The sequence below is a fragment of the Anolis carolinensis genome, chromosome 2, assembly GCF_035594765.1.
Source record: "Anolis carolinensis isolate JA03-04 chromosome 2, rAnoCar3.1.pri, whole genome shotgun sequence".
NCBI classification, from domain to species: Eukaryota; Metazoa; Chordata; class Lepidosauria; order Squamata; family Dactyloidae; genus Anolis; species Anolis carolinensis.
In genome coordinates, this window is record NC_085842.1 from 165,114,669 (window position 1) to 165,141,788 (window position 27,120).

The 27,120-nt window shown below is 38.2% G+C and overlaps 1 protein-coding gene across 1 annotated transcript in view; it reads left to right on the forward strand.

The window, feature by feature from the left end:
- The first annotated feature begins 2,628 nt into the window (after positions 1-2,628).
- atad5 (ATPase family AAA domain containing 5) overlaps positions 2,629-27,120 on the forward strand; it is a 34,095-nt gene continuing 9,603 nt past the window's right edge. Inside the window, exons 1-16 of the mRNA XM_008114385.3 lie at positions 2,629-2,831; positions 9,176-10,884; positions 11,203-11,257; positions 11,907-12,077; positions 14,143-14,284; positions 15,038-15,119; positions 16,777-16,958; positions 17,802-17,962; positions 18,603-18,747; positions 18,973-19,245; positions 21,625-21,721; positions 22,408-22,484; positions 22,774-22,919; positions 23,008-23,158; positions 24,811-24,975; positions 26,801-26,913. Of these exons, the coding sequence (XP_008112592.2) occupies positions 2,793-2,831; positions 9,176-10,884; positions 11,203-11,257; positions 11,907-12,077; positions 14,143-14,284; positions 15,038-15,119; positions 16,777-16,958; positions 17,802-17,962; positions 18,603-18,747; positions 18,973-19,245; positions 21,625-21,721; positions 22,408-22,484; positions 22,774-22,919; positions 23,008-23,158; positions 24,811-24,975; positions 26,801-26,913 (3,708 nt within the window). The 5' untranslated portion in view covers positions 2,629-2,792. The remainder of the gene's footprint in view (positions 2,832-9,175; positions 10,885-11,202; positions 11,258-11,906; positions 12,078-14,142; positions 14,285-15,037; positions 15,120-16,776; positions 16,959-17,801; positions 17,963-18,602; positions 18,748-18,972; positions 19,246-21,624; positions 21,722-22,407; positions 22,485-22,773; positions 22,920-23,007; positions 23,159-24,810; positions 24,976-26,800; positions 26,914-27,120) is intronic.

Below are 27,120 nucleotides of genomic sequence, written 5' to 3' on the forward strand. Positions count from 1 at the left end.
CACGTGAAGCCACTGAAATCCATAAGCATGTGGACAATTTCAACAAAAAGGAGGAAACCATGAAAATGAACAAAATCTGGCTACCAGTACTAAAAACACTCTAAAATCAGGACAGTAAATAAAGAACACTCAAAAGACGGGAATTCCAGGCATGAAAAAATCAGGGCCAGTTAACACCTCCCAACAAAGGATTCCCCCAGGCAGGAAGCAGCCAGGCTTTGAAGCTGAAAGGCCATTGAACGCTAATCAAGATGGTCAATTGCAACATTCACACTTGCCTCAAGCAGACAAAGGTTCTTTCTCCCACCCTGGACATTCCATAGATATTTAAACCCACTTGCCTAGTTTCCAGTATACCTCACAATCTCTGTGGGAGAAACGTCAGGAGAGAATATTTCTGGAGTATGGCCATAGAGCCCGGAAAACTCACAGAAACTCTATATCAGGGGTCCCCAAACTAAGGCCCGGGGGCCGGATACGGCCCTCCAAGGCCATTGACCTGGCCCCCGCCCTCAGTTTTAGATTTAGGTTTGCCCAAAGTCTGAAATGACTTGAAGGCACAACAACAACAACAATCCTACTTAACTTGACTATCTCATTGGCCAGAAGAAGGCCCACACTTCCCATTGAAATCCTGAAAGATTTACAGTATGTTGGTCAAAACTGTTTTTATTTTTAAATATTGTATTGTTCTTTCATTTACTAATACAGTAGAGTCTCACTTATCCAATGCAAATGGGTCAGCAGAATGTTGGATCAGCAAATATGTTGGATAATAAGGAGAGATTAAGGAAAAGCCCATTAAACATCAAATTAGGTTATGATTTTACAAATTAAGCACCAAAACATCATGTTATACAACAAATTTGATAGAAAAAGTAGTTCAATACACAGTAATGCTATGTAGTAATTACTGTATTTACGAATTTAGCACCAAAATATCACGATGTATTGAAAACATTGACTACAAAAATGTGTTGGATAATCCAGAACGTTGGATAAGCGAGTGTTGGATAAGTGAGACTCTACTGTATTGTGTTATGGTAATAATATAATATATTGTGTATACATATAATATTGATAATAACTTATTTATATATTACAGTATTTCTACCCCCACCCTTCTCACCCAATAGGGGACTAAGGGCGGCTAATAATAATAATAATAATAATACAATATAATAATATTGTAATATATATATATATATATATATATATATATATATATATATAATGTAATATTACTAATAATATTATGGTATAGTGGTATAGTACAATATATTAATATATAACGCTAATAGTGTACTATGCTAATAATATAATATTGTATGTACATACAACTTGTAAGCTGCTCTGAGTCCCCTTCGGGGTGAGAGAGGGTGGGATTTAAATGTAGCAAATAAATAAATAAATAAATGTTGTTGGGGGGGGCGGGCGTTTACACTACAAATAAGACATGTGCAGTGTGCATAGGAATTTGTTCAGTTTTTTTTTCAAATGATAGTTCGGCCCCTCAACAATCTGAGGGACCATGAACTGGCCCTCCACTTAAAAAGTTTGAGGACCCCTGCTCTATATTATATACTAGCTGTGCCCTGCCACGCGTTGCTGTGGCCCATTGGAATTGCACTGAATAGCTCCGTTTTGTTTTGTTTTTTAGGCCCTGTGGAGGTTTGTGACGTGATATTTTGTGGTTTCAACCTCGAGGCGTGGATGATGGATTGTGTTGTGAAATTTCAAGGTTGGGGGGTGTTTAGTTTTGTTGTTTTGCTCAGTGCCAGGATTCCATCACTCTTATATAGATAGATAGATAGATAGATAGATAGATAGATAGATAGATAGATAGATATAGATATAGATATTATAACAATATATTATTATATATAATATCTTAGTATTACATTTCAATGTTATTTCTACATGTAACATTATACTGTATCTATTGAGGGTCTCCGGAATGATACTGCAGGAGACAAGATGGAGCTGTGTCTTCCTGGCCGCCCCCTCTTCACTCTGCGGCCTCAGAGCAGCAGTTGGTTTTTTGTTTGTTTCGTGTCAGGAGCAACCGGAGTTGCTTCTGGAGTGAGAGAATTGGCCGTCTGCAAGGACGTTAACCGGGGACGCCCGGATGTTTTGATGTTTTACCATCCTTGTGGGAGGCTTCTCTCATGTCCCCGCATGGAGCTGGTAGAGGGAGCTCATCCACGCTCTCCCCGGGTGGGATTCGAACCTGGCATCCTTCAGGTCAGCAACCCAACCTTCAAGTCACGAGGCTTTTATCCCCTAGGCCACTGGAGGCTCCATAGCAGTTGGGTGTTGGGGTTAGTTGTAGCTTGATGAGGCAACCAGCACGCTTTGGGCAGAGGCGGCTTACAGACCCTGTGAAATTACAACTGCGAGGATTCAATAGCATTGAGCCATGGTGCTTCTTGCAGTGTAGTAGACTGAGCGTGTGTTGTGTTTTAAACAATGCTCCTGCAAAAGAAAGCCGGAATGCAGAGCGCCAGTACAGCCCCTCCTCCTAGTCTGGTGGGGAAGGTCACGTGACTGGGGTACAGCGGGGGGGCACTCCTTTCCTCTCCTTGCGCTTGGCTCCCTGGTCACGTGCTCTCCAGAGGCGCACGCCCCGCCCCCTCAGCGCTCGAAATCCGCCCTGCGCGCGCTTTTCTGTTTCGCCCGGCTGTTGCCTCACGCGCCCTTTTTCTCTGACAGCCCGCCCGCCTTCCTTCTTTTCTTCCTGGCTCCTTCCTGAAGACCCTTCCTTAGGGAAGGCCGGGCGGCTGGCGGGGAGAATGGCCGTGGCTGCTTCCTCCGCCGACGGCGACGTCCAGGTAAGCGAGCAGAGGCCCACTGGCGAAGGGAAAGGAAGCCAAGCCTTCTTCGGTGTTGTCTTGGTTTCGCCCCTCTCAGGCCCAACTGCCAAGGAATAAAAGGGGGCCTCTTGGGGCCTGTGGTTTCCAGTCTTCCGTCCACCGAACGTTAACCTCATGCATTTAATGGGGTCTTCTTAGGCAAGGGAGACTCAGAGGTGATTTCTGCCAGTTCCTTCTTTGAAATGCAACTAATTACACTTGTATGTGTTGTTGCTATCTCATCCAAATATGAACTAGGCCCTGCTTAGCTTTCAAGATCAGACAGGACCTGGACTTTCGCAAATGAGTTTTAAATGCTCTTTTATGGGCCCTTCCACACAGGCCCTATATCTCAGGATCTGATCCCAGGTTTTCTGCTTTAAACTGGATTATGTGAGTCCACACTGCCAGATAATTTGGGATAAACAGAAAACCTGGGATGAGATCCTGGGATATAGGGCCTCTCTGGAAGGCCACTGAGTGTATTTATTATATTTAACGTGTGTTATTTATTTATGTATTGCATTTTTATATCACTTTTCTCACTCCTGGGGGGGGGGGGAACAGATTCAAAGCAGTTCACAACATAATCAGTGGCAAAATTCAATGCCTCACATATATAAACATCAAATGTCAAAACAACAACATATAACAATAAGATAAAAACCATTAAAACTATAAAATTGTGATAGTAATCACAGACACAATATAAAACATTTAGACCTTGCATCAATCCGGGCATCTTTCCATATTTCTTTCAATTGCCTAATGCCTTCTTGAATAACCAGGTCTTTGCTTGTTCCTAAATGCTAGAAGGGAGGGGGCCAATCTGATCTCACTGGGGAGCGACTTCCACTGTTGAGGGACTACCATATTTTAGCCCAAATATATACTGTATTATTTAATTGTTATTTTTTTAACATTTGTATTCATTTTCTTTTCGGTTGTGACCAAAGTATGTGATTGTTATCACTTTGATTGTTTGGTCCCAGGCTATTTGACAAACCCCATCCCTGCTCAGAAACTGCAGTCAGTGGAAGGGGTCCTGTTCTCGCTTCCACCCCCATCCCAAGTGCTGGTGGTGGGGGACACGAGAGGAGGCCGTGGTCACCCCTTCCCTATGGAACAGCCCCTTCTCTCCTTCAAGAAACAACTAAAAATCTACTTTTGTATGTTAGCATATGGAGAGGAAGAAGAATATGTGTTGTCAAAGGCTTTCATGTCCGGAATCACTGGGTTGTTGTGAGTTTTCTGGGCAGTATGGCCATGTTCCAGAAGCATTTTTCCTGACGTTTTGCACACCTCTATGGCGGGCATCCTCAGAGGTTGTGAGGTCTGTTGAAAGCTAGGGAAGTGGGGTTTAAATATCTATGGAATGTCCAGGGTGGGAGAAAGAACTCTTGTCTGCCTGAGGCAAATGTGACTGTTGCAAATGGCCAGTTTGATTAGCATTGAATAGCCTGGCAGCTTCAAAGCCTGGCTGTTTCCTGCCAGTAGACTCCTGTAGAGCTGAGAGGATCCCTCTTGTCCTTTGTTGGATTTTTTTGTGGGTCTGTAGATAGTTTGTAGGTTGTGTTTCTCCATCAGCTTCCCTATGCGGTCTGGCTACCAGTATTAAAAAAACTCTAAATTCAGGACAGCAAATAAGCAGTAAATAAAGAACAGCACTCAAGATATAATGGAATTCCAGACAAGAAACTATCAGGGCCAGTTAACACCTCCCACCTCCATGTTATTTCATATGGCATTGAATGTTTGCCATTTTTTTTGAGAGCTGCTCTGAGTCCCTTTGAGGAGAGAGGACAGGTTAAAATAATGCTTATTATTATTATTATTATTATTAGTAGTAGTAGTAGTAGTAGTATTGGGTCTCCATGGGAAGAAAGGCGAGGTACAAATAAAATAAGTCAATAAATAAATCATTGTCAAAGTCTTGGTCTCAGGTCTGCCTAAAAAGGTGATGATGAGGATTTTGTAGTGGCTTAAGAGTGTTGGTAGGATTGTTGTTGTGTGCTTCCAAGTGGTTTCTGATTTATGGCAACCCTATCATGGGTTTTTCTTGGAAATACTTGTTCAGTGGGGTTCCTTTGCCTTCTTCTGAGGCTGAGAGAGTGGGGTCTGCCCAAAATCACCCAGTGGCTTTCCATGGCCAAGTGGTGAATTCAAGCCTGGTTTACAGATTATAGAGAGGGAAAGGTTTCTGACACTTTCTTTCTATCCTGCTTGAAAGTCCTGTTTTTGCATGCAGGCTTTTAAAAAAGTGACCCCTGTACTTCTCTTATGGGAATATTGGCACTGCAAGTTAAACTGGTTGAACCAGCTATTTGCTTTTCCCCTGTTCAGGAAATCCTTTAGAACCGTGGTTCCCAGGCTTTGGCCCTCCAGGTGTTTTGGACTTCAAATCCCAGAAATTCCAGTCATCTTACCAGCTGTTAGGGATTGTGGGAGCTGAAGTCCAAAACACCTGGAGGACCAAAGACCGAGAACCATTCCAGGGAAAAGTTGCATTTCAGGAGGTCTGTAACAACAATTTGACAACCTTATTCAATTGCTTTCCCATTACTTTTTCAAGAAAGCTGTTAGAAGAGCATACCCCATGTTCTGTAACAGGTGCCATAAGCCAATTCAACTGTATTTGAAGTGTGTATGTCACTTTCTTCGTCTTGCACATATTCCTTGTGCATGCTTTATAGGAGGAAAAATATGGAACGAGTTGGAATAAAAGTCCTGGAGTCTAAGTGATTGAGTACAATTGGACCACCATTTCTATAGATTGCACATCTATAAATTCAATAATCCATGACCTGAAAAAAAATTAAATCTCAAATGCCAATCTTGATTGTACTATTTTATATAAGGGGCACTATTTTATCGCACCATTCTATATAATGGAATTTGAACATCCATGAATCTATTTATGAGGTAGTCCTGGGACCCAGCACTAGTGGATACTGAAGGCCTAATGTACAGTAGAGTCTCACTTATCCAACACTCGGTTATCCAACGTTCTGGATTATCCAACGCATTTTTGTAGTCAATGTTTTCAATATATCATGATATTTTGGTGCTAAATGCGTAAATACAGTAATTACAACATAACATTATTGCGTAATGAACTACTTTTTCTGTCAAATTTGTTGTTAAACATGATGTTTTGGTGCTTAATTTGTAAGATCATAATCTAATTTGATGTTTAATAGGCTTTTCCTTACTCCCTCCTTATTATCCAACATATTCACTTATCCAACGTTCTGCCGGCCCGTTTATGTTGGATAAGTGAGACTCTACTGTATTTGCATTGTCATTTTGTTTGCTAAATCCAAACTCATTTCTTTCTCTTTTGGCTTGACCGTTATACAGATTTATAATTGACATCACTTGAGTCTTGAAAACAAGTCACTTATGTTGACTAGCTTGACAAGATGCTGTGTTGGTGTGCTATTGTATTTGCTTTCTAAGATCATTTCAAAAATTCAATGATTTCTTTCTGTCTAGTTTGTAAGTGACTGAGCAGGAGAAGTGTGTCCCTGTTGGTTCTCCTGGATCCTTCGGCTACTTTCAGTACCATCAACTATGGTATCCTCCTGGGTCGTCTTGCTGGGATGGGACTGGGAGGCACTGTCTTACAGTGGCTCTGTTTCTTCCTGGAGGGCTGTACCCAGGAGGTGCTGGGGGATTCCTGTTCGAACCCCTGGCCATTGTCCTGTGGGGTTCCTCGGGGTTATGTTTTGTCCCCATGCTGTTTAACATAACAGTATATATGAAACCGCTGGGAGAGGTTGTCTAGAATTTTGGAGTGTGGTGCCAACTATATGCAGATGACCCCCAACATTCCTACTCCTTTCCACCTAAAGCCAAGGAAGCTGTTGTGATCCTAAACCAGTGTCTGTCATCAATAATGGACTGGATGAGGGTAAACAAATTAAAACTTACTCCAGACAAGACAGAGGTGCTTTTGGGCAGTTGGAAGGCAGATCAGGGAATAGGGATTCTGCCTGTCCTGGGTGGGGTTACATATCCCCTGAAGACACAGGTCTGCAGTTTGGGAGTCTTGCTGGACTCAACGGTGAACCTGGAAGCCCAGATATCTGTGGTGGCCAGGAGTGTTGCCTTTGAAAAATTTGTGCACTAACTGCGCCCATTCTTTGAGATGCCAGATCTGGCCACAGTGGTACATGCTTTAGTAATATCCCATTTGTATTACTGTAATGTGGTCTACATGTGCCTTCTTTTGAAGAGTGTTCGGAAACCTCAGCTGGTCCAAAGAGCTACAGAGAGTGCACAACCCTCCATTGCAACAGATCCACTGGTTGCCAGTGTGTTTCCAGACACAATTCAAAGTGCAGTTTATGACATATAAAACCCTGTAAGGCTGAGGTCCAGGCCGTTTGGCAGATATTTCTCCTGAGTTCCTCAAGAGAGGCCATTCTCTTAGTCTCACCATCATCATGAGTACAGTTAATAGAATCATAGGGTTGGGCCATCCAATCCAACCCTTGCCATACAGGAAAACACAATCAAAGCACCCCTAACAGATGGCCATCTGTCCTCTATTTAAAAGCCTCCAAAGAAGGAAACCAAACCACACTCTGAGGCAGTGAATTATGGTCAGGATGTTTTTCCTAATGTTCAGATGGAATTTTTTTTGCTGTAATTTGAACCTTTCCCTTAGAATGGCCTCTACCCCTGTTGTCCTTCTGTTCGAAAAGATTGGACCAGGGATGCTGTATAGTGTTTGAATTGTTTTTATAGGTTTTTAATTACTGTATTTTACCGCATAATAGTTGTGTAAAATATTTTCAGGGAAATGTCCCACTACTCACTGAAAGTCATCTATATTTCTTAGGGTTTTCTTTAAAGGATTTGGAGCTCTTCCATCTCTTTCCCCAATCAAATTCCATAAATATAATAATAATAATAATTTTATTCTTATACCCCGCCCCATCTCTCCGAAGGGACTCGGGGCGGCTTACATGGGGCTGAAATGGCAGACAAAGGTTTGAGGAAATGAGACAAAGAGAGTTCCGGTGGCTGTAGAAAAAATGACGTTTATTCTCAGTGGCCAGTGAGAATAAGCAATATAGACCCCCCTGTCTCCAGGAAAAAAGGGTACAAGACAAAGAAACACAGATCCTTATATACTATTTTGCCTACCTCTATCTACGTCACATAGGTATTATCAATTACCAATTAGTGTCAAAAAAGTCTTACTTGGCACTTAACTAAAAAGCTATTTTTGCATTTTCCTAAAATATAGACTACTTCAAGACCTCTGACCCTCCATTAGGCGTTATCTCTGGTATTTCCATCTAAGCTCTCAGAATCCATTAATTAAGGATTTTCCTCCTATCTTAGCTGTCAGAGAGTCATTAGCCCTCCTCCAGGACGCCAGGTCTTATCTTGACATCCCAAAAATCCTTAATTTGTCTTTTGTCCATTAGCTTATCTACTCTTGTTGACACTTAACATATGTCCCTGGCACTCAGGGTGAACTTTGATCTTGCTTATGCTGAGCAGAGTGTATTTTTGGGCTATAGGCATACAATTCTGCTTATGATTACTTTTTTCCTATTTCAATTTCTTAACATAATTACATTCAATATATAGTTTCCAATACAAGTATTATATTTTCCCAGTGCACCTTCATCAGGGCCAAACCCGGCCATGACAATATAAAAACAAGCAGTAAAACAAATCAAACAACAATAAAACAAGTTATAAAAACACATACAATACATCATGATAAAATCATGGATAAGATCTGTAGGAAACTGGGCTAAAGTGCTAGTTATGTCGATATCATCGGGGGGAGTGGTTATCCAAAGTGTCATAGCCATCAAAGGTGCTAGGAGAGGCATACATACAGGACTATTAGTGGAAGACGACTTGTATCACTTAAAGATATCAAAGTGATAGAAAGCAGTGTTCCTTGTTCCCATACTTCCACATTCCATGCTCTACTTGTATATGCAGTAGAGATAGAATATTTGCCATAGTCCTTCAGATTATAACAGAAAAGTCTAGTTAATGCCTAATAACTCACAGACTTATAGTGATATACACTTTCAATAATTATGCCTTACTTTATTATGAAACTGTTGTCATTACGTTATAAAAATAGGTTCTGCTGTTAAAAAACCAATATGTTCCCTCTATCTATCTTACACAAAATTGAATATAAAGCATCTATTTGCTTATAAACATAACAAGTATTTTAAATCATTCATTTTTAATAAAGATGTAGATACATAAGAAATATACGCAGTTCTAATGTTAGAGCTGTTCGGTTATACAAACAATTTTCTTTTTGTTCCCCTTTATAGCCATGCAAAAAACAAAAAGAAGATGATCCTTCTATGAAATCAATTACTAAATATTTTCCGCCATTAGGAAAAAATGTTCATAGTGTGGCGTCACCACCAAAACCCAACAATATAATGGATTATTTTAAAAAAAGCTCTCCTACAAATGAGAAGATTGTTTCGCCTGTAACAGAGAAAGAAAGCAAAACAACTTGTTTATCTTTGGAAACCTCTTCCAAGTCTTCATCAAGGCTTAAGAGAAGGGGAAAGAGATGTCGTTTAATGAATACATTAAATGATGTGAAAACCTCTGATTTTCTGATAGAATTTAATAGTGACAATAATATAGACATACTCAGTTCAGAGGAAAAGGATTCTAAAACTAGTCCCATTAGTCCAAGTATTCCTACGTTGCTTGATCTCACAAATACAGAAGAAACATTCAATGCTTGCAGCAAAAATCCTTCCAACATTTTTAGCTTCAAAAATCAAGAAAGAAAAATCAAGACGGAGGGAGATGTAATAAAGAGTAATGTGAAAACGTCAAAGAAAAGGAAACATAAGGATGAGAGTGACTCATCTGAATGTTTTGTCACTGAAACACAACAGAAGGACCTATCTAAAATAGCTGATGATAAACAAGTTGCATCTATACGTGAATGTGATAAAAGCCCATTAGTAAAAATTCAAGCTCATGACACTAGTGCACATGAGACACCTCATTTAAACGACAATACTGTGACAGTTTCATTTGAAGACTTTCTAAAAAGTCAAGGAGAAAATGAAGATCATATTCCAAAAACACAGACATCAGATGATCCCATTGCATGTGATGAAGCAGTCAGCTGCCAAGATGTTCAGGAGTTATCACTTAAGAAGGTCACCGTCCTTGCACAAATCCATTCTGTCCCCCCAAAATCTCTCTCTTCTCAGAAAATAGCCTCTATATTTTTAAAGCAGAAAAGCAAAAAAGCTAAAAGACAAAGCACTCTACCCGCTTCGGAGGGAGAGGGTACTGAACAAATGACTCTGAAAAGGAAATCTAATGTTGTGATAGGAGAAGAAGAGTTAGAATTGGCTATACTTGAAACTTCAGGTTCAGAGGGTGTGAAGTCTAAATGCACTGCAGAAGAAAGGTATCAGTTTATGAAAGCATTTAAACAACCAGAATCTGAAGCAATCAAAACAGCAGCTAAAAAAGGAACCAGTAAACAAAAGGAAGTAGAAGAAACATCATCAAAACACAAACTGGAAATGGAAGAATGTGAGGATGCTTTTAATAAAAGGCTAGAAAATGAATCATCCGTTTTTAATGCTAATATTAACTTCCATGATAAAGATAGCAGGAGTGACATTCACAGAGTAAAAGCCAACAAACTCAGGAGAAAAAATAAGGTACTGAAAACAAAGGGAGAAGTTTTAGATATGAATTCAAACCAGAAAAGTGAAGCTTGTAGTCAAATTAAAGCTGGGACATCAATTGATGCACAAAATAAACTACCTCAGAAAAATAATGGGTTGAGAAGAAGTCCACGACAAAAGAAAGACACTAATTCCATACTTTGTACACCAGAAAAAGCAGGAATTGCAGAGGCTCTTACAGAAAACACATCACCTGCCATCCCTCTGCAGGCTTCAACACCAAAAACAAACAATGACATGTTTGATAAAAGTGATTTATATAAAGCTGAGGTGATTACTGAACCTTTTGATTCAAAGAGCCCAATAAGGTAAAATTATTTTAAGTTCTTTCTAGTGTACGAGTTTATTTTAATGCAGCGTTGTTCAAAGCATTAGTTCTAAATCAGTGCCAGTCCTTTGGCCATTGATTGCTGGACCCCGGTGAATTCTCAGGAAGCCAGTTGCAGCCAGTGAGCACAAATATAATACTGGCTCCTTGCACATTGGAAGAAAATAATTGCCTTTCCCCCAGAGCAAATGGCTTGAGAATCACAGTCTTACCCGTTTTCTTGAAATGAGAGTTCAAAATGTATGTAAGTAGGATTATTCTTTTTGAAAACAAATTAAGTGGATTTTTTTTTATCCAGGATGAAATTCACCAGAATTAGTGTAACTGAACGATGTATGCAACAGAGTATAAAGGTACTGTATTGAATTAATTTGACTATGATTAATCTTCATAATGAAAAAAATTGGTTCAGTTGGATTAAGTATTCTTTTTAAAGCTGCAAATCTTGAATGATGTGTAAAATAACTATCTTGTACTCTAAAAGAGTTACTTAAAAGATACTGTTCTTCTGCTTGTGCCACGTGAGTTCAGGTAGCAGTTGTTTGCGAGAAACAAAAAAAAAATCTGTAAACTTAGTATCTTTTTTTTAGTGTCTTGGAAGTGAAAAAAAAAGTAGGGAGGTTTGCCCACATATATATAATATGGTAAGTGAATGATGGAAAAAAATCCATGGGGTTTGTGGGGATTTACGTATGGTGTCAGTATGAGAATCACACAGATGTCCAGGCATTGTTGGACTGAAACTCCTGGCAGTGTTTCAGATCCAAAGGTGTCTTGCTCGCAGAGAAAGTGCTCTTTTTATGTCAGGTAGGGTACCTCACTTTTTGCCAATTCGTTTTATATGCTGTAGCCCCCTTTGTCATATCCCTTACTGTTCCAGATAGTCCCCGACTCTCAGAATCAGTGGGGTAGCTAGTATACCAGAGCTCATGAAAATCAGGGGGACTATCTTGTGCAAGCAAAAGTCACCTCTGCTAATGGTTACTTTTAATTTTATGGTAGATGAACACCACTTCTAGCAACATAACCAAAGCAAAGAAATTAGTTGAGAAAGCAAAGGTTCTACAACATCACAGAAAAACCAGGACTGTTGAAGATATATTACATACACCTTTGAGGCGTTCAACTAGACAGCAGGCTATTGCTGATAGGAAAAGGTCACACAACTTGGAAGTAAGTGTATAAAATCCAGCCTACATATGAAACCATCATTTCTGCTCTTGTAATTGATTTTGCATAAATATATACTTGCCTTTTATTGTCTTGTTGTATCAGACTTTTTAATTGGACTTATGTTATACACAGTGTTTCCCAATTCAGATCTTACATATGTTTTTTTCCTATCAGCTCTTGGGATTTTTTGTCATTGGCTAAGGCAGATATATATTTATCGTATCAGAAGCAAACCGAGGGTACAGTTGTAATGTATTTTAAAACACAAGCAAAGTTTAAAAACTTGGCATTATACTAAATGTCCTTTGACCAGTAGCTGGCCAGTTGGAGTGCCTCTGGTGTTTCTATAAGAAGGTCTTCCATTGTTCATGTGGCAGGGCACAGACTGCATTGTAATAGAAAGTCTGTGGTTTGCTGTTCTCCACACTTGTATGTTGTGGACTCCACTTTGTGGCCTCATTTCTTAAATTGGCTCTCCATCTTGTGGTGCCAGAGCTCAGTCTGTTCAGTGCTTTCCAAGTTGCCCAGTCTTTTGTGTGCCCAGGGGGAGTCTCTCATTTGGTATCAGCCATGGCTTGAGGTTCTGGGTTTTAACCTGCCACTTTTGGACTCTCACTTGCTGAGGTATTCCTACGAGTGTCTCTGTAGATTTTAGGAAGCTATTTCTTGATTTAAGATGTTCACGTGCTGGCTGATGTCTGAACAGGGGATGGGCCAGAGATGTCACTGCCTTGATCCTTTCATTATTGGCTGCTGCTTCCTGGTGGATGTCGGGTGGTGCAATACTGGCTAAACAGTATAATTTCTCCAGTGGTGTAAGGCGTAGACATCCCGTGATAATGCGGCATGTCTCATTAAGATCCACATCCACTATTTTAATGTAGTGAGATGTGTTCCACACTGAACAAGCGTACTCAGCAGCAGAGTAGCAAAGCTCAATGGCAGATATCTTCACTGTATCTGGTTGTGATCCCCAGGTTGTGCCAGTCAGCTTTCGTACGATGTTATTTCTAGCACCCACTTTTTGCTTGATATTCAAGCAGTGCTTCTTGTAGGTTAGAGCATAGTGCAGGGTAACTCCCAGGTATTTTGGTGTGCTGCAATGCTCCAATGGGATTCCTTCCCAGGTAATCTTCAGAGCTCGAGATACTTGTCTGTTCTTAAGATGAAAAGCACATGTCTTTGTTTTAGATGGAGTAGGAATCAGCTGGTTTTCCCTGTAATAGACAGTAAGAGCACCTTATGTTCAATCACTTCAACGCTCCCTGCTTGGGCGATGATGACATGATCGTCAGCATAGATGAAACTCTCTATCCCTTCTGGCAGTGGCTGATCATTTGTGTAAATGTTAAGCATTGATGGAGTAAACATGCTCCCTTGAAACAGGCCGTTGTTCTGTTTTTGCCATCTGTTTCTCTGGCCCTGAAATTCAACAAAAGAGTTCCTGTTTTGTAGCAAATTTCCTATGAAGCAGGTGAGATGGTAGTCCTGAGAACAAGTTGATGATTTACAGTGTCATAAGCTGCTGACAGGTCTATGCAGACATCTCCTGTAATCTGCTGCCTTTCAAAACCATCTTCTACGGTATATGCTAAGTCAGGTTTAACACTTGTGATGTGCAGCTTTTGCCTTCCTGAAGTCAACTTGCTGTGGAGTCATACATGGCTAAGGCAGATGAGGCTTTTGAACGCTGTATCCAAAAATTCCTGGAGTACTACAGTTTGGGAATCAATGTTAGATCATGCATGTTAAATGTAATCATTTTTAAAATGTTGAATACATTCATGGTTAAAAGCTGACAACCCCGGATTACTTTTAAGAATGGCCACAAGTAGACAGTTTTTATTTTTCATATGTATACCAATAGAGGTGGAGGATCTTATTTTCAGTGTTTAAATATCCACATAATGTGGAGCCAACACTTGGTAATTTAAATATTTATTGTAAAAGAATATGTTTCCTTGCATTTTGAATTTGTTGAGAGTAGGTGATTAAATGTTTTTACAGGTATCAAACATTTACAATTTCTAGTATTAATAAAGTATTTCCTTATGTTTATGTTCAGGATTCAGTGATTGATCTAGATTTATGCACAAACATTACCTCTACTGTTGTGGGAAGTGTAGACAGAAAAAAGAAACATCGAAACCTGAATGATGTATTGGGGAAAAAAGCTAGAAATGTGAAGGCAACAAAAAAATCAAGCGGTATGTTATTTTGTCCAATTGCAGTACTTTAAATACCTCCCTCAACTCCGATTTATCTTTCTTCTACTGAGTGAAGAACAGGAATGTTCATAGCTCTTTTTGCTATCTAATTTAATTTTCATGTTTTTCACTGTACTTACGTTTAGGCACAGATTATTGTAAAAAATATTGGAAATACAGAATTTTCATAACTGAGCACAAAATTTAGAATGGTTGTATCTATTTAGTAAATTCTTGTGAGCTGCTAGTCTTAGTTTTGTCTTCTTGTGATAACTGTATAGGCATTTCTGTCATTATATATGCAGAATTGAGGACAGAATTACCAGTTAACCGGATAAAGATGCAAGATGTTTAATAGTCTATGAACCTGCTGACATGACTGGGATAGTAGGTTTTCAAGGCCACATTAGACATTAGGAATAATAATTGGATTTCTCTCTTTACATTTTTCAAAAATTACCTTGGGGATGTGCTGTTTTTGTGGTGGAATTAAACCCAACATTCCATTTTCTTTGTCCAATGTGTTTGGTTTTGAACCATGAAAACATTTTATCTAATTAAACTAAAACATACTGTTTTTGTTCTATGAAAGGAATAAAGTTGTATGCTTCCAAAATTGTTAAGAATCTAAAAGGTTAATATACTAACTGGATATATTTTTGTTCCTTCTGCTGTTCCCTGTGGGAACAACAGTTGCGCTGTGCTGATTACTGCAAAAATGATTGCTAATTCAGAAATATGTTGTGTTTAAAGGGAAAGAAAAAATGTCTTCCTTAGTAAGGAAAAAAATCAAGAGGCCTATGGATGAAACAATTGCCATATTAGATGAAAGCAGGTGAGTCCCTCACATAAGGTGGAAGTGAAGTATTCATAACAATTATTACATATCTAATTATACACTGAAAATAAAGTTGGGATTTGCTGCTATGTGATTGCTGCTCCTTGTGATATTGCAATCCAAGCTACAAATTTTGGTCATTGGGCCAGAATAGTGTCCCATTTTAGGTAATCTATGCTGAATAGAGGGGACTGGTATCAGCGAGAAAACTCTTTACTTGAAAAATTCCCAGCAACGTGCACACAACATCATTGACCATTTAGGCCTCAATCCCTATGCAAACTTATATCTGGAAAAGAAATGTTGAAAATAAAAGTTCTGTTGAAAATACAAGTGTTCTGTTGAAATAAGTGGAAAATCCTTATTGCCTTGATCAGTGCAGAGGTGGAATTCTGATTAATTGGAAAGCAACCAGGTAGAGCCACATAATGCAATATCAGTTAAATAATGTAGATCAGAGCAGACAAGGATATAGCATGTCAATAGAGTAATTGGTAGCTACAGTTTGGTAGCTGGAATGTTTGAGTTGGGAAAAGCAGGTTCAAACACATGCTTGTCCACAAAGCTCACCTGATGAACCTAATGTCCACAGTAACTGAGAAGAGAAGAGTAGGGTTGGAAAGCATTACTGTATACCACTCCTTCACAAAAGGCATAGTAACATTAGAACACAAATATAATTAGCATAAAAATCTTGTGAAACATCTGAGTTTCACCATAAGTCAGAAACATGTGCACAACAGCATAAATAGAAGCTTTGTGACAGAGTATTCTGGTGCAATATGTCAAGTAGTTGTATAATATTATGTATGTTATTATCCTTGAAATATTGCTACTGATCAATAATCTCATATGAAGTAAGCAAGGCTGGGATAATGAGATTCGGGGAAATTTACACGCACCCTAGGTTTGATAGTTGCCAGTTCTTACACCACTCGCTCTGGGTGTTGAGCTCTTTTCTTCTTTCTACTTGAGCATAATGGCAATTGCAAATATATTGTACCATATTTAACCCTGCATGGTGGCTGTGAGGAACAAAATTATTTGTAATTTCAAATGGAATGGCCTATTTTAGAGTAAGTATAGTATTCCATAGTATCTATGTATGAGTGTGTATAATTGCAGAAGGAGAAAATCAAGGAGAAAAACTGTAGTAGTCAATAAATTTTGGAAATGCCTATCTTTTCTAATGTCATTTTCATAAACAGTTCTAGAGAATTGCATTGCTTAAACAATAGGAACAGCATGGTACTATAGCATAGTAATTCTTTTCACATTTTAATTCTTCAGAAAAACCTTTCCATGATAACTTCTTTATTAAAAAAAAGTTTAATGAGGGAAGTCTACATCAAAGTGCCAAAGCAGTTATTCTGGCTACAGGTCTGTCTAGTCTCATAGTTGCTTCTTCACAAATGAGAGCAGACTCCAACATGTGCCCACTATTGCACTGTAGCTGGATGTTACAGGTAGATATCATTATGTAAAGACAAAAGCTTGTTTTACATACTGATCTCCAGAGTAAGAAATGTGGTAAACTTCCTGGAAACTTCAAGATTCTCCTGAGTGTAGTCTGAAAGTCATTGTTGAAATATATATATCTTTATACTGTTTTATATACTGAACCTTAGATCCTTTCGTTGTCATTTCTGTTTAGTGAAGATGATTCTGAAAATTCTCAAGATGATAAGCAATTCAGAGCAAAACGCAACTTTTTAATGAGTGGCTTGCCAGAATCTTTAAAAAGGCAAATTGCAAAGAAAGCAGCAGCACTGGAAGCGTGTTCCTTGGCTAATTCCTGTTTTCAAACAGTTGTTCATGTGCAGCAGAAGGATGAGGGTGAGTATTGGCCTTCCAAAATTATAACAGCCATTGCCTTCAATGGAAGTTCATATGGTTATCCCCTCATGTTGGCTTTAGATCTTTCATCCTTTCTTTGTCCCTCAACTGTCATCTTAAAATCTAAACTTGTCACTTCACCACCATACCCACATCTTTTACATTTCTATGGCTATTTACACACATAGTCTGCCAATCAACTTTACTCCATGTAGCTGAGGAAATTAATCTCTAAAGTGCTACAAGTTCCCTTTGCATACTGATAGTTCTTCCAGATTAACATGGCTATCTTTTTGGATTTAATAGTGTGACCTATTTTTTTTTTTAAAAAAAGTACTGGCTCCCATCTGCATATTTATGCCTCCCATCTGCATATTACATCTGGAAAATGATGAACAGTGTGAGATAACTATAAGAGATCATATGTGAAAGGTGATGTGCATTGAAACAGTCTAATAATCAAAATCTATATTTTAAAAGCAAAGAATAGGCTTATTATTATTATTATTATTATTATTATTATTATTAGTATTATTATTTTAAGCACATTGTGGTAGGAATTGTAAACTAGTTGCAGCACAAGAATTGCATACCAAGACTGGAGGATCATTGCTTTTTAATTAAGAGGTCACTTGACCGGTTTGCTTATCCAAGTGTATCCCTTGAGTCTGAATGTATCCTTTTTTTAAAAGTATTTTTAAAAATTCTTTAGAAACAGCCCTGGGTAATTACAAACAAACATTTTGCAAGTAGGTAAATCATCTCTGTCATTTAATTATTCTGTAATGCTATACAAAATATATTCCTAAAACTCCTTTTAACTGCCTTTTTATTCTCTCATAGGACGTTTGATGTGGAGATTGGCGTTGCCTTCATGCCCTCTTTTAACTAACTTACGAGAAGTGTATTTGGATGTAGCTGATGTCACAAAACTCACTTTTTCACTTGGTGATTTTTCAATTTTAAATACACAGCCTCACAACACCAAGTTTCCAACTGCTTTGGTTAGTACTTTGCACATTTTTATTGTCATTATTTGGTTGGAGTTACACCTAAAAATGTACCTGTTCCATCTTATATACAAATTCAGCTTAAGAACATACCTACAGAACCTATCTTGTTTGCATCTTGAGGACAGCCTGTAGTGTTGCATCCATCCTCAAGTAACACAGTTTTATCTCAGGTATATTATGGATTGTTGAAGCCACTCTTGTTTGTGGGAGGAGTGAAACAGGAGTAATTTTGCAACACTCACTAACACGCTGCTTCTCAGTATATCTGATCTGGGAGACTGGCAATTATATTCTTTCAGTGTCTCAAGAGCTGGCTCCATATTTGTGCGCATTTTATGTAAATGGCACAAATGGTAGGAGACCAGCACCAGTTCAGGGACCATCATTTTAAATTGCACCGTGCTAACATAGTTTCATTCGTACAAACAGTAAGCCATGCTGGCTTGTTCGTTTATTATTTGCTGCAAGAATACATTTTCCCTATCAATTTTTATTGCAACATGATTTTCAATTCCATAAGTTATGTTTTGTCACTCTGTGATCCCTATCAGATATCCTGCATGTGTTATTTGTTGCTGAACTTACTTTTCTTTAGAAAGTTTAATATTTATACTTTTTTTACTATTTGCAGTTATCTGGATGGCGACCAGCTCTTACCGATGCACAAAAAAACTATTTGCTGGAGGAGATTCAGTTTTTCAACACTCATTTTCCTGTGAAACAATTTTTTGATTTAATGATGAAAAAACAAGCTGCTTCTGATAATAATAAGCAAGGTTAGTAGTATATCTAATATTAAAGTGTAATTATATAAGTGGTTGACAAATGTAGCAGTGCAATCATATGGTTATTTATTCAGAAGATCTGAATTTATTCTTACAATAATAGGCATTGATTTTCACACTTGTGATTAAATTCCACCCTTATATTAGTCATTGGCAGTAACAAAGAGGTGCTAGGACCTTGGCATGATAATGAATATTTTCTCTTTCTCTGACTAGTGAACAAATGTGAAGCTGTGAGTTCTGACACAAATATAAAAAGTGATAATCGGAGAGAAGCCAAAAGAAAACGAAAAACTGAAGATCGCAAATCCAAAAGAAGGAAACCAATAGAAAAAACAGAGGCTGATTTGCCAAATAATGTTTGCAAAGTATCAAATGTGAAGCAGGCTGGAATGGAAAATACAATCCACATAATAGACACACACGAAGAATCTGAAATTATAACTATAGAAGATTCTGACTCTGGATCAGAAATTCGTCCTGCTTCTGGTAACTTGTATTTATCTATAATGCTCTGAAATTGTTAGGTACAGCTATTGAATTTAAAAAGTTGTATTTTATTATATATAGAAATAGTCCTTTGTAACTGGACATAATATAGTCGTATGATTTGGAATTTTCCCTCTTGACACTTTTTGGATCTTCATGAAGTTACTTATGTTGGCAGTTTAGGGAAAAAAATCTATTCATGTGAAATGTCACCAGAGCAAAAGCCAATAATACCTCAATGGGATTAAAATATTGTATGCATTAAAATCCTGTCTGAAATCACACTCACCTAGATCCAAAGATCCTGCTGAATGATCAGAAGGTATATCAATTGTGTAAGAATTAGGAAGAAAGGAGATTCCACCTCATTTCTTCCTTAATCTCATAAAACTGGTCTTGCGTATGTCACCCAATTTTTTGAATCCATGGAATTGGGGGGGGGGAGTGTCCTGAGATCAAATAGGATTACAGTAGAGTCTCACTTATCCAACACTCGCTTATCCAACATTCTGGATTATCCAACGCATTTTTGTAGTCAATGTTTTCAATATATCGTGATATTTTGGTGCTCAATTCGTAAATACAGTAATTACTACATAGCATTACTGTGTATTGAACTACTTTTTCTGTCAAATTTGTTGTATAACATGATGTTTTGGTGCTTAATTTATAAAATCATAACCTAATTTAATGTTTAATAGGCTTTTCCTTAATCTCTCCTTATTATCCAACATATTCGCTTATCCAACGTTCTGCCGACCCGTTTACGTTGGATGAGCGAGACTCTACTGTATTTCCAAATGAGTAGTTGGAACATTTTTCTTAGATTTCATTTTTGTCAGAACAGGCATCTGACCATGAAGGACTCAGATAACACTATGCAACAAAGTTTGATTTTTTTGTTGTTGTTCATAGTTTGAAAGTGTTATTTCCTGTTTAATTGTGCAGTACTTACTTTGAAAATACTCGTTATATGCCGGAAACATTGTTTTTATGGCTGAGGGTAATACTATTATTTTTTTCAGCCTAAGCACTTTGTTTGTAATTTTTCTTAATGCGCAGACTGCAAAAACAAAGTTTTTGCAGTTTAATAAACTTTGCTATGTTTTTATGATAGAACCAATTAGGAAATGACATTTATAATCCAGAAACAAAAATCGTGTTACATAGTGTAATCAGTTCTGTATAGTGATAGCCTAATGTTCTAGTTTTCCAGTTTCCTTTGATAATACAGTATGTGTAAAAATGAAATGTAAAAGGCAATGTGAAGGTACTGAGAAAGGACAATAACCCATAGTTATAATGGTATGGTGTAATTTCTGAATGGGTTAGCCCTGCTTTTGTTGTGCTTTCTGTCACTGCTGAATCATAATCCAGCACGTCAAGAATAAGATGCTATGATCTTTAGATTTCAGCCTTTTCCCATATCATTGCAGTCCTCTGGAGGGTTTTGCTTCAAGTTTACAATGACTTTCTTTAGTCTTGTCGTCCAAATCCAACAAATTGGTTAATCTTAATTACAGATTATAGGTTTGTTTGAAATAAAAACAGCTACAAACTGAGATTATGAAGGTGTCCTATTTAAATAAATCATAATCAATATGAATTGTAGTTTAGGGTAAGGACAGTGCACCAAACTAGTGGTTCCCAAACCTGGGTGTCTAGACATTGTTGGATGTTAATGTCTGTGATCCCCAGCCAACATGGGAAGCTTTGGCACTTGTGCAACATTCAGGAGTCCAGTTTTTGAAATTGAAAGTAAAAAATTCTAAATTCCTGAAGCTAAGGTGTGAGAAAAGAGCAAAATGGTTTAGTGTGATATCTGTATACAGTGTTCCCTCACTTATCGTAGGGGTTATGTTCCAGGACCACCTGCAATAAGTGAAAATCTGCAAAATAGGGATGCTATATTTATTTTAATATTTATACATTATTTTAGGAGTTATACACTATTTTAAGTCCTTATCAACCAATCGTGTGTTGATAAATCGCCTCCTTCTCTTCCTGCTGCCACTTGGGCTCCTTTTCTCTCCCTTTGGCTCCTCTTTCCTCCCTTCCTTAGGCTGTAAATTGTAATTTTTAAATGATTTATAATATTCTTTTGGAGTTTATTGAAAAACCGCGAAACAGCGAATCCACAAAAAGCGAACCGTGAAGTAGTGAGGGAACACTGTATTGTGGACTGTACAATATACAGTTGTCTACTAAAATGTCACATTTCTTATAGTCAGATTACTAATGCATTTTAATCAAAATTGATCCCATTCCGTGAGTCAGAGTTTTACTTAGCCTAAATACACCTCCCAAAGTGTGCTTTTTAAAACCTTATATTCATTAGATAATTATTAAAATGGCTTGTTTCTATGCTCATATCTGCAGATTTTACACACGAAGACACTCTCTGGACAGAAAAATATCAGCCACAGAACTCCAGTGAACTTATAGGCAATACTGTAGCAATTAAAAAGCTCCACAGGTTGGAAACAATTGATTTTCCCTTTAAATTTAAACAATTGTTGCAACACTTGCATGTTCTCCAGATTTATATGATAATCTGTTTTTCAAATGTCCTTGCTCCAGCTCTTGTTAATGTTACAATTTTATACCATAGTTCATACTGACAAGAAGTACACAAGTGCTTGGCCATCTCCTAAACAATTTAATATAAGGGTTTGATAGAGCTGAACGTACATCAGTTGAACAGCTATGATATTGTTTTCTTTTTCTTTTTTGTTATCTGCTGCCTTTCCCATATTAATTGCTTTCTACAGACTTTAGAGCTCCTTGCCTAGGGAGCTCTAAAGAATACGTTTCCTCCTTGTACTTCCTCCTTGTACTCCTTGTAACTTTTCTTTAGGCTTTTAGAACAAATGTTTTCTAAAAATCAGGAAGTGCTGTGATTTTTTGAAATTGTATTATTAAAATCTCTTTTTAGAGTATGTTTTTATGAGCTTTAGTAGTTTGATTAGGTTTTAAACTTTTTGTATGTTTTTAAATGTTATCTTAATGTATAAGTTACTTTGAGTCCCAAGGCGGGAAATAAGTGAAAAGAATGACAATATTCTCCCTATGTTCAGCTGCATGCTTTACATTTCTTAGATTTATACATGTGAATGTTCTCACAAAAAATACAGCAAAATAGTATTACATTTTTATTTTTAGATGGCTCTGTGAATGGAAAAGAAGAGTTGACTGGGAGGAAAACAGAACTCAAAAAGAAGAGGATGGCACTCACCAGGGTACTTTAGAATTCAGCCTTAGTTTGTAAAATATAAGGAGTTTTAGTTTGAGAACTCTTGAGGGGTTACAACTGGGTCACAGATTTTGGGGGAAAGTAAGATTGTTCATAAATTCAACAAACAACAATGCACACCCACACACTCTCTCTAATCCACATCATCAAAGGAAGGATTAAAAAACCCAAATGAGTGAAAATACATAGTAAAGCTGGCCATATGGAAAATTGCTGTGTGTTTGCATCTTCTTTGTTCTAATCTCTGATACATTTATTTTGATGTAACCTACTAGAATCCTCAGATATTGTGGATTTCCAAGATGACAGATCGGACAGTGAGGATGAGGCTGTACTATGCAATACTATGTTACTTATTGGTCCCCCAGGCATAGGCAAAACTGCAGCAGTTTATGCTTGTGCACAGGAGCTTGGCTTCAAGGTTGGTAGAAGGTAATTATTTGTCTATTAAATGAGAGCCTGCAAGTTATTTTGTTATCAACAAATCTGACTTTTATAATGTTCTGCAGATATTTGAAGTTAACGCTTCTTGCCAGCGTAGCGGAAGGCAAATTCTCTCTCATCTGAAGGAAGCAACTCAGTCTCATCAGGTAGACAAGCAAGGTGTCCATGCTCATAAGGCAGCCTTCTTCAATAGCTATAGTACCAGCAAATCACCAAGTGAGTAAGATGCTTATTTGTTTTATCTATAGAGGGGGTTTTTTATATCCTGTTCAACCAATTCTTTATTGGTAAATTCTCTCATTTTTTGCAGGTTTTGACTATTTCGAGTTTTGCAGCACATAACACAAGTAGTATAAGATTTTTATTGATAAAAGTCCCTCTACTTTCTTTCAAATACAGAAATCATTATTAGAGCTCCCCTGAAGTGTACTGTTTTCCCCACTGTTTGGCTTATCCATGATAAAACTTCATCCCAGAATCTTTATACTTTAGGCGTGTTAGTCACATGTGGCTCCAATATTCTCTACACTTTCTCCAACATAGTTTAGAAATTCCATTATTGATCCTGTACAGTTTAACTTGATAATAGTACGATCTATGCATAATTTTCAGAATATTGTGTTGTCAGAGGCTTTCATGGCTGGAATCTCATGGTTGTTGTGTATTTTCTGGGCTGTATGGCCATGTTCCAGAAGTATTATCTCCTGACGTTTCTTGACTTCATCCAAGAATCCCTGGAGTTGAGAAGCCACCACTCGTTCTATAAACTTACCCAAAAAGGGAAAATTGGAAATTGGCTAGTAGTTATTCAATACTGAGGAATCTAGGGACGCTTTTTTCAAAATTGGTCTTACTATTGCCTTTTTTAGGCTTGGTGGTATTTGCCCCTGCTCCATTGAGACATTTATAATCCTCGTAAACCACTCGGCTAATCCCCCACTGGCAAGTTTGATAAACCAGGAAGGGCAAGGGTCTAGAGTGCATGTAGTCGCTGTCACAGCTCCAAGAATCTTGTCCACATCATTATGCTGTTCAGCGGCTAGGGAACTGAGGCTCAGTGAGCGTTTATACAGTATGGGGAGAGTGGATGGTGCCTCTGCCAAAATGTTTCAGTCTAGAAGGTTTCAAAGTGCACCGCACGTATGCAGATAACCCATATGTACAAATGTCACACATCACCACTGGAAAAATTACAGTTACAGATCAACTACTCATTTTTTTCATAACACTTTATTCCCTCCCTTGTTTCCTAAGCCGTAGCTGCTAGGCAGCAAGTGAGGAACAATACTGATAGTTTTGCCCCTGCTTACAATGGTGCCTGTTAGCACTGTACTTAAGAGAAATTGTTGCTTACTTTCTATGGTATTCCTTGTCAGGACTTGCCTTTGTACTGCATGGCAGTAGTAGTGGTGACAGTACTGACAAGGACTATGAAGCATCACTTCCAGTACCATTTGGCCACAGGAGTACTTGAGACTGTACATGCTATCTGAATGTACAGATAAGCTGGTGCGTCTGAACAAAGTTTTGCCATGAAGAGAATCTAAAACTGACTTTTCTGTTTATTTAAATTGAATAGTGGTTTAGAATTAATGGTGATCCTTAAGTATGGTGACGTGAACTTCTAGTGCACATGTGCCTGGAAAGCTTAGGCATGTTGCTGGATCTTCTTGCCTGTCCCAGGAACAATGAAGTCGTGCATCCATCCCCAGGAAGGCTTTGCTCCTCTTTATTTCCTCAGGCAAATAATTAATCAGATTATAGAGAATAGTTAGTTAGAACTTGTTGGAAACTACTATGAAAGCGCATAAGCACTGTAATAGGATCGTTTTCTTTTTGTACACTTATAAGGGATAATTTTTTTTCAGAAAAAGGTTCTCCCAGAAAAGAGTGGTCTCCAAGGAAACTTACCATTTCACCCAGAAAAGGTGGATTAAAACAAGGATTGGCTCCCAGAACACTAGCAAACTATTTCAAAATTTCTTCCAAGTCTCAGAATAAAGAAGAAAAAAAGGCACAAGGAGACAACAAAGGTATACTTAATATCAAATTTGTATGTTTATGAATGCTGGAGAAGGTTGCTTATTTTCCTTTCTTTCCTATCTGAAGAAATATTGCTGTATAGCTGTGCTAGGTGCTTATAGTGAAAAATTCCACCCCCTTCACCCCCTGGAATTTGTCTCTTCTCCTTATTCCCACTTCACCTGATACCCTCAGCATAATGAGTCCTTGAAGTTACTAAGCATGGCCCTTCTTTGTGACTTATGGCTCCTTCTACACCTGCGTAGAAATCTTCAGAAGCTTCTACAGTTGCTCTATCCCCTCGTGCGCATGCCTATAAGTTCCTGGCAAAAACCCAGTTTCTTTTTGTCTGCCACTGTGATAGGATTGTAAGGAAGTCTCACTGTTTTGGAATTGTCTGTTCTCTTTCTTTCTTTGGGGGCTTTTGGCTTCAAAGATTTTCTTCAATATGTGTCTAAACTGTGGAGCGAAATCCCTTATTCTGCCTCTCAAGAATAGTCATCTCTGCCTTTATCACTTAACCGTGATTAATTTTATGTGGGAAAATCAGCCCAATTCTAGGTTAGATTTTTATTCGAAGATAGGTATCTCCATGTGACTTTGGTTGTTTCCAAGTTTTTGTGTGAGGTGTTAACTTCTGTATTGGTTTAGCCTTGCTACTTGAGCACCATTGTGGAACTTACATACAGTGTGATGTGTCTCTTGTTGATCCAGTAGGAGCCTGTGGAAAAATTAAAATAAAATAAAATTCATTAATTTAGAAATCAGACTACAAGAAGGTTACAATATAGAAATGAAGGAAAAAGTAGCTAGATTGCATGCTGTGTGTTTAAGTGGTATTTCTTACAGCTGTGGAAACATGCCTGACTATTATTGTAGCTAATGGTATAAGTGGAGATTTCAAGAAGTTGAAAATGAAACATATTCAAAATTCCAGGATCTTGAAAATGAACAAGGAGTTGTTGCACCAGACCTTCAACAAATCTTCCAGATACTACTAAAAGCCTGTGTCTTATTAGGAATGGTTCCCATAATTTGTAATTATTCGAAAATATTTTCTAATTTTTCTAATGAATACATGTAATTATACCAAACTTTTAAGGTATTTGTTGATTAACTTAGCAATATATTTGTGATATTAGCAACACTGCTTTGAGAACAGGCATCATTAAGCTTTAAATGAATTGCATTTTAGTTAGTTCACTCCTGATCTTATAGTTTTTAATTCCCTCTTCATGTTTATGTATACTTACAAAATTCCACAGAACATTTTAGTTTTCTTTTTTCCGGTTGTTAAGAAATCGTAAAATCAGATAGTTAAACTGGCAGTCTGAAGCATTTTTGTTATGTCTCTGGTAGGCATGCTAAAATGGGTTTAGGGTAGGCATGGGCAAACTTTTGGTGAGGGCATTGTGGGGCGGGGCAAGGAAGGCTGGGAGGAAGAGGGTGGGGTGAGGCCAAGGGCAGTTGGCATGGGGGGTGGTTGTTGCCCAAAGGGAGGACCCTCCTCTCAGCCTGGGGACAGAGCATCCCATTGTGTCCCCAGACTGGGAAGAGGAGACACACCGCTGTCGAAAGCTCTTTAGAGAGCTCTTGGCAGCGACGTGTCTCTGCCTTGACCTTCCTCTCAGCCTGTGGATTCAGCGAGCCCGCTACAACTGCAAGCTGAGAGAAGGGCCGAGGCAGACTAGGGCCGGAGGGAAGAGCTTAAGGAGATGCAGCGGACCTGTGGGCCTGGGATTGCCCATGCCTGCTTTAGGGGCTCTTTATAGCTTACCATAAATAATGACAATTTTTCTACTAATGCAAGTTATGTTGTATTTTTTGTTCTTGCAGAAAATAAGAAAATCTTACCAGGAGAAAATACACAAGTAAAATCAGTTAAAAGGGAGGCCAAAGAAGAAGAATCAAGTAAAAAATGTGCAACTTCACTTATCCTCTTTGAAGAGGTATGCCATATAAATTAGGGGTAGCCAGCTGTGGAGGGAACAGGAGTAATTTCCCCCTAGCCCCCGCCAATTAAGCTTCCTTGGCATGTATGTGTCACATACAGTTGCCTTTTAGGCTGATTGATCTTCATTCATAGTTTTGAATAAAAAATTTTGTGAGTTGATACTTCGCCTCTGCATGGTTAGGAGAAGCAAACTGCTGCATGT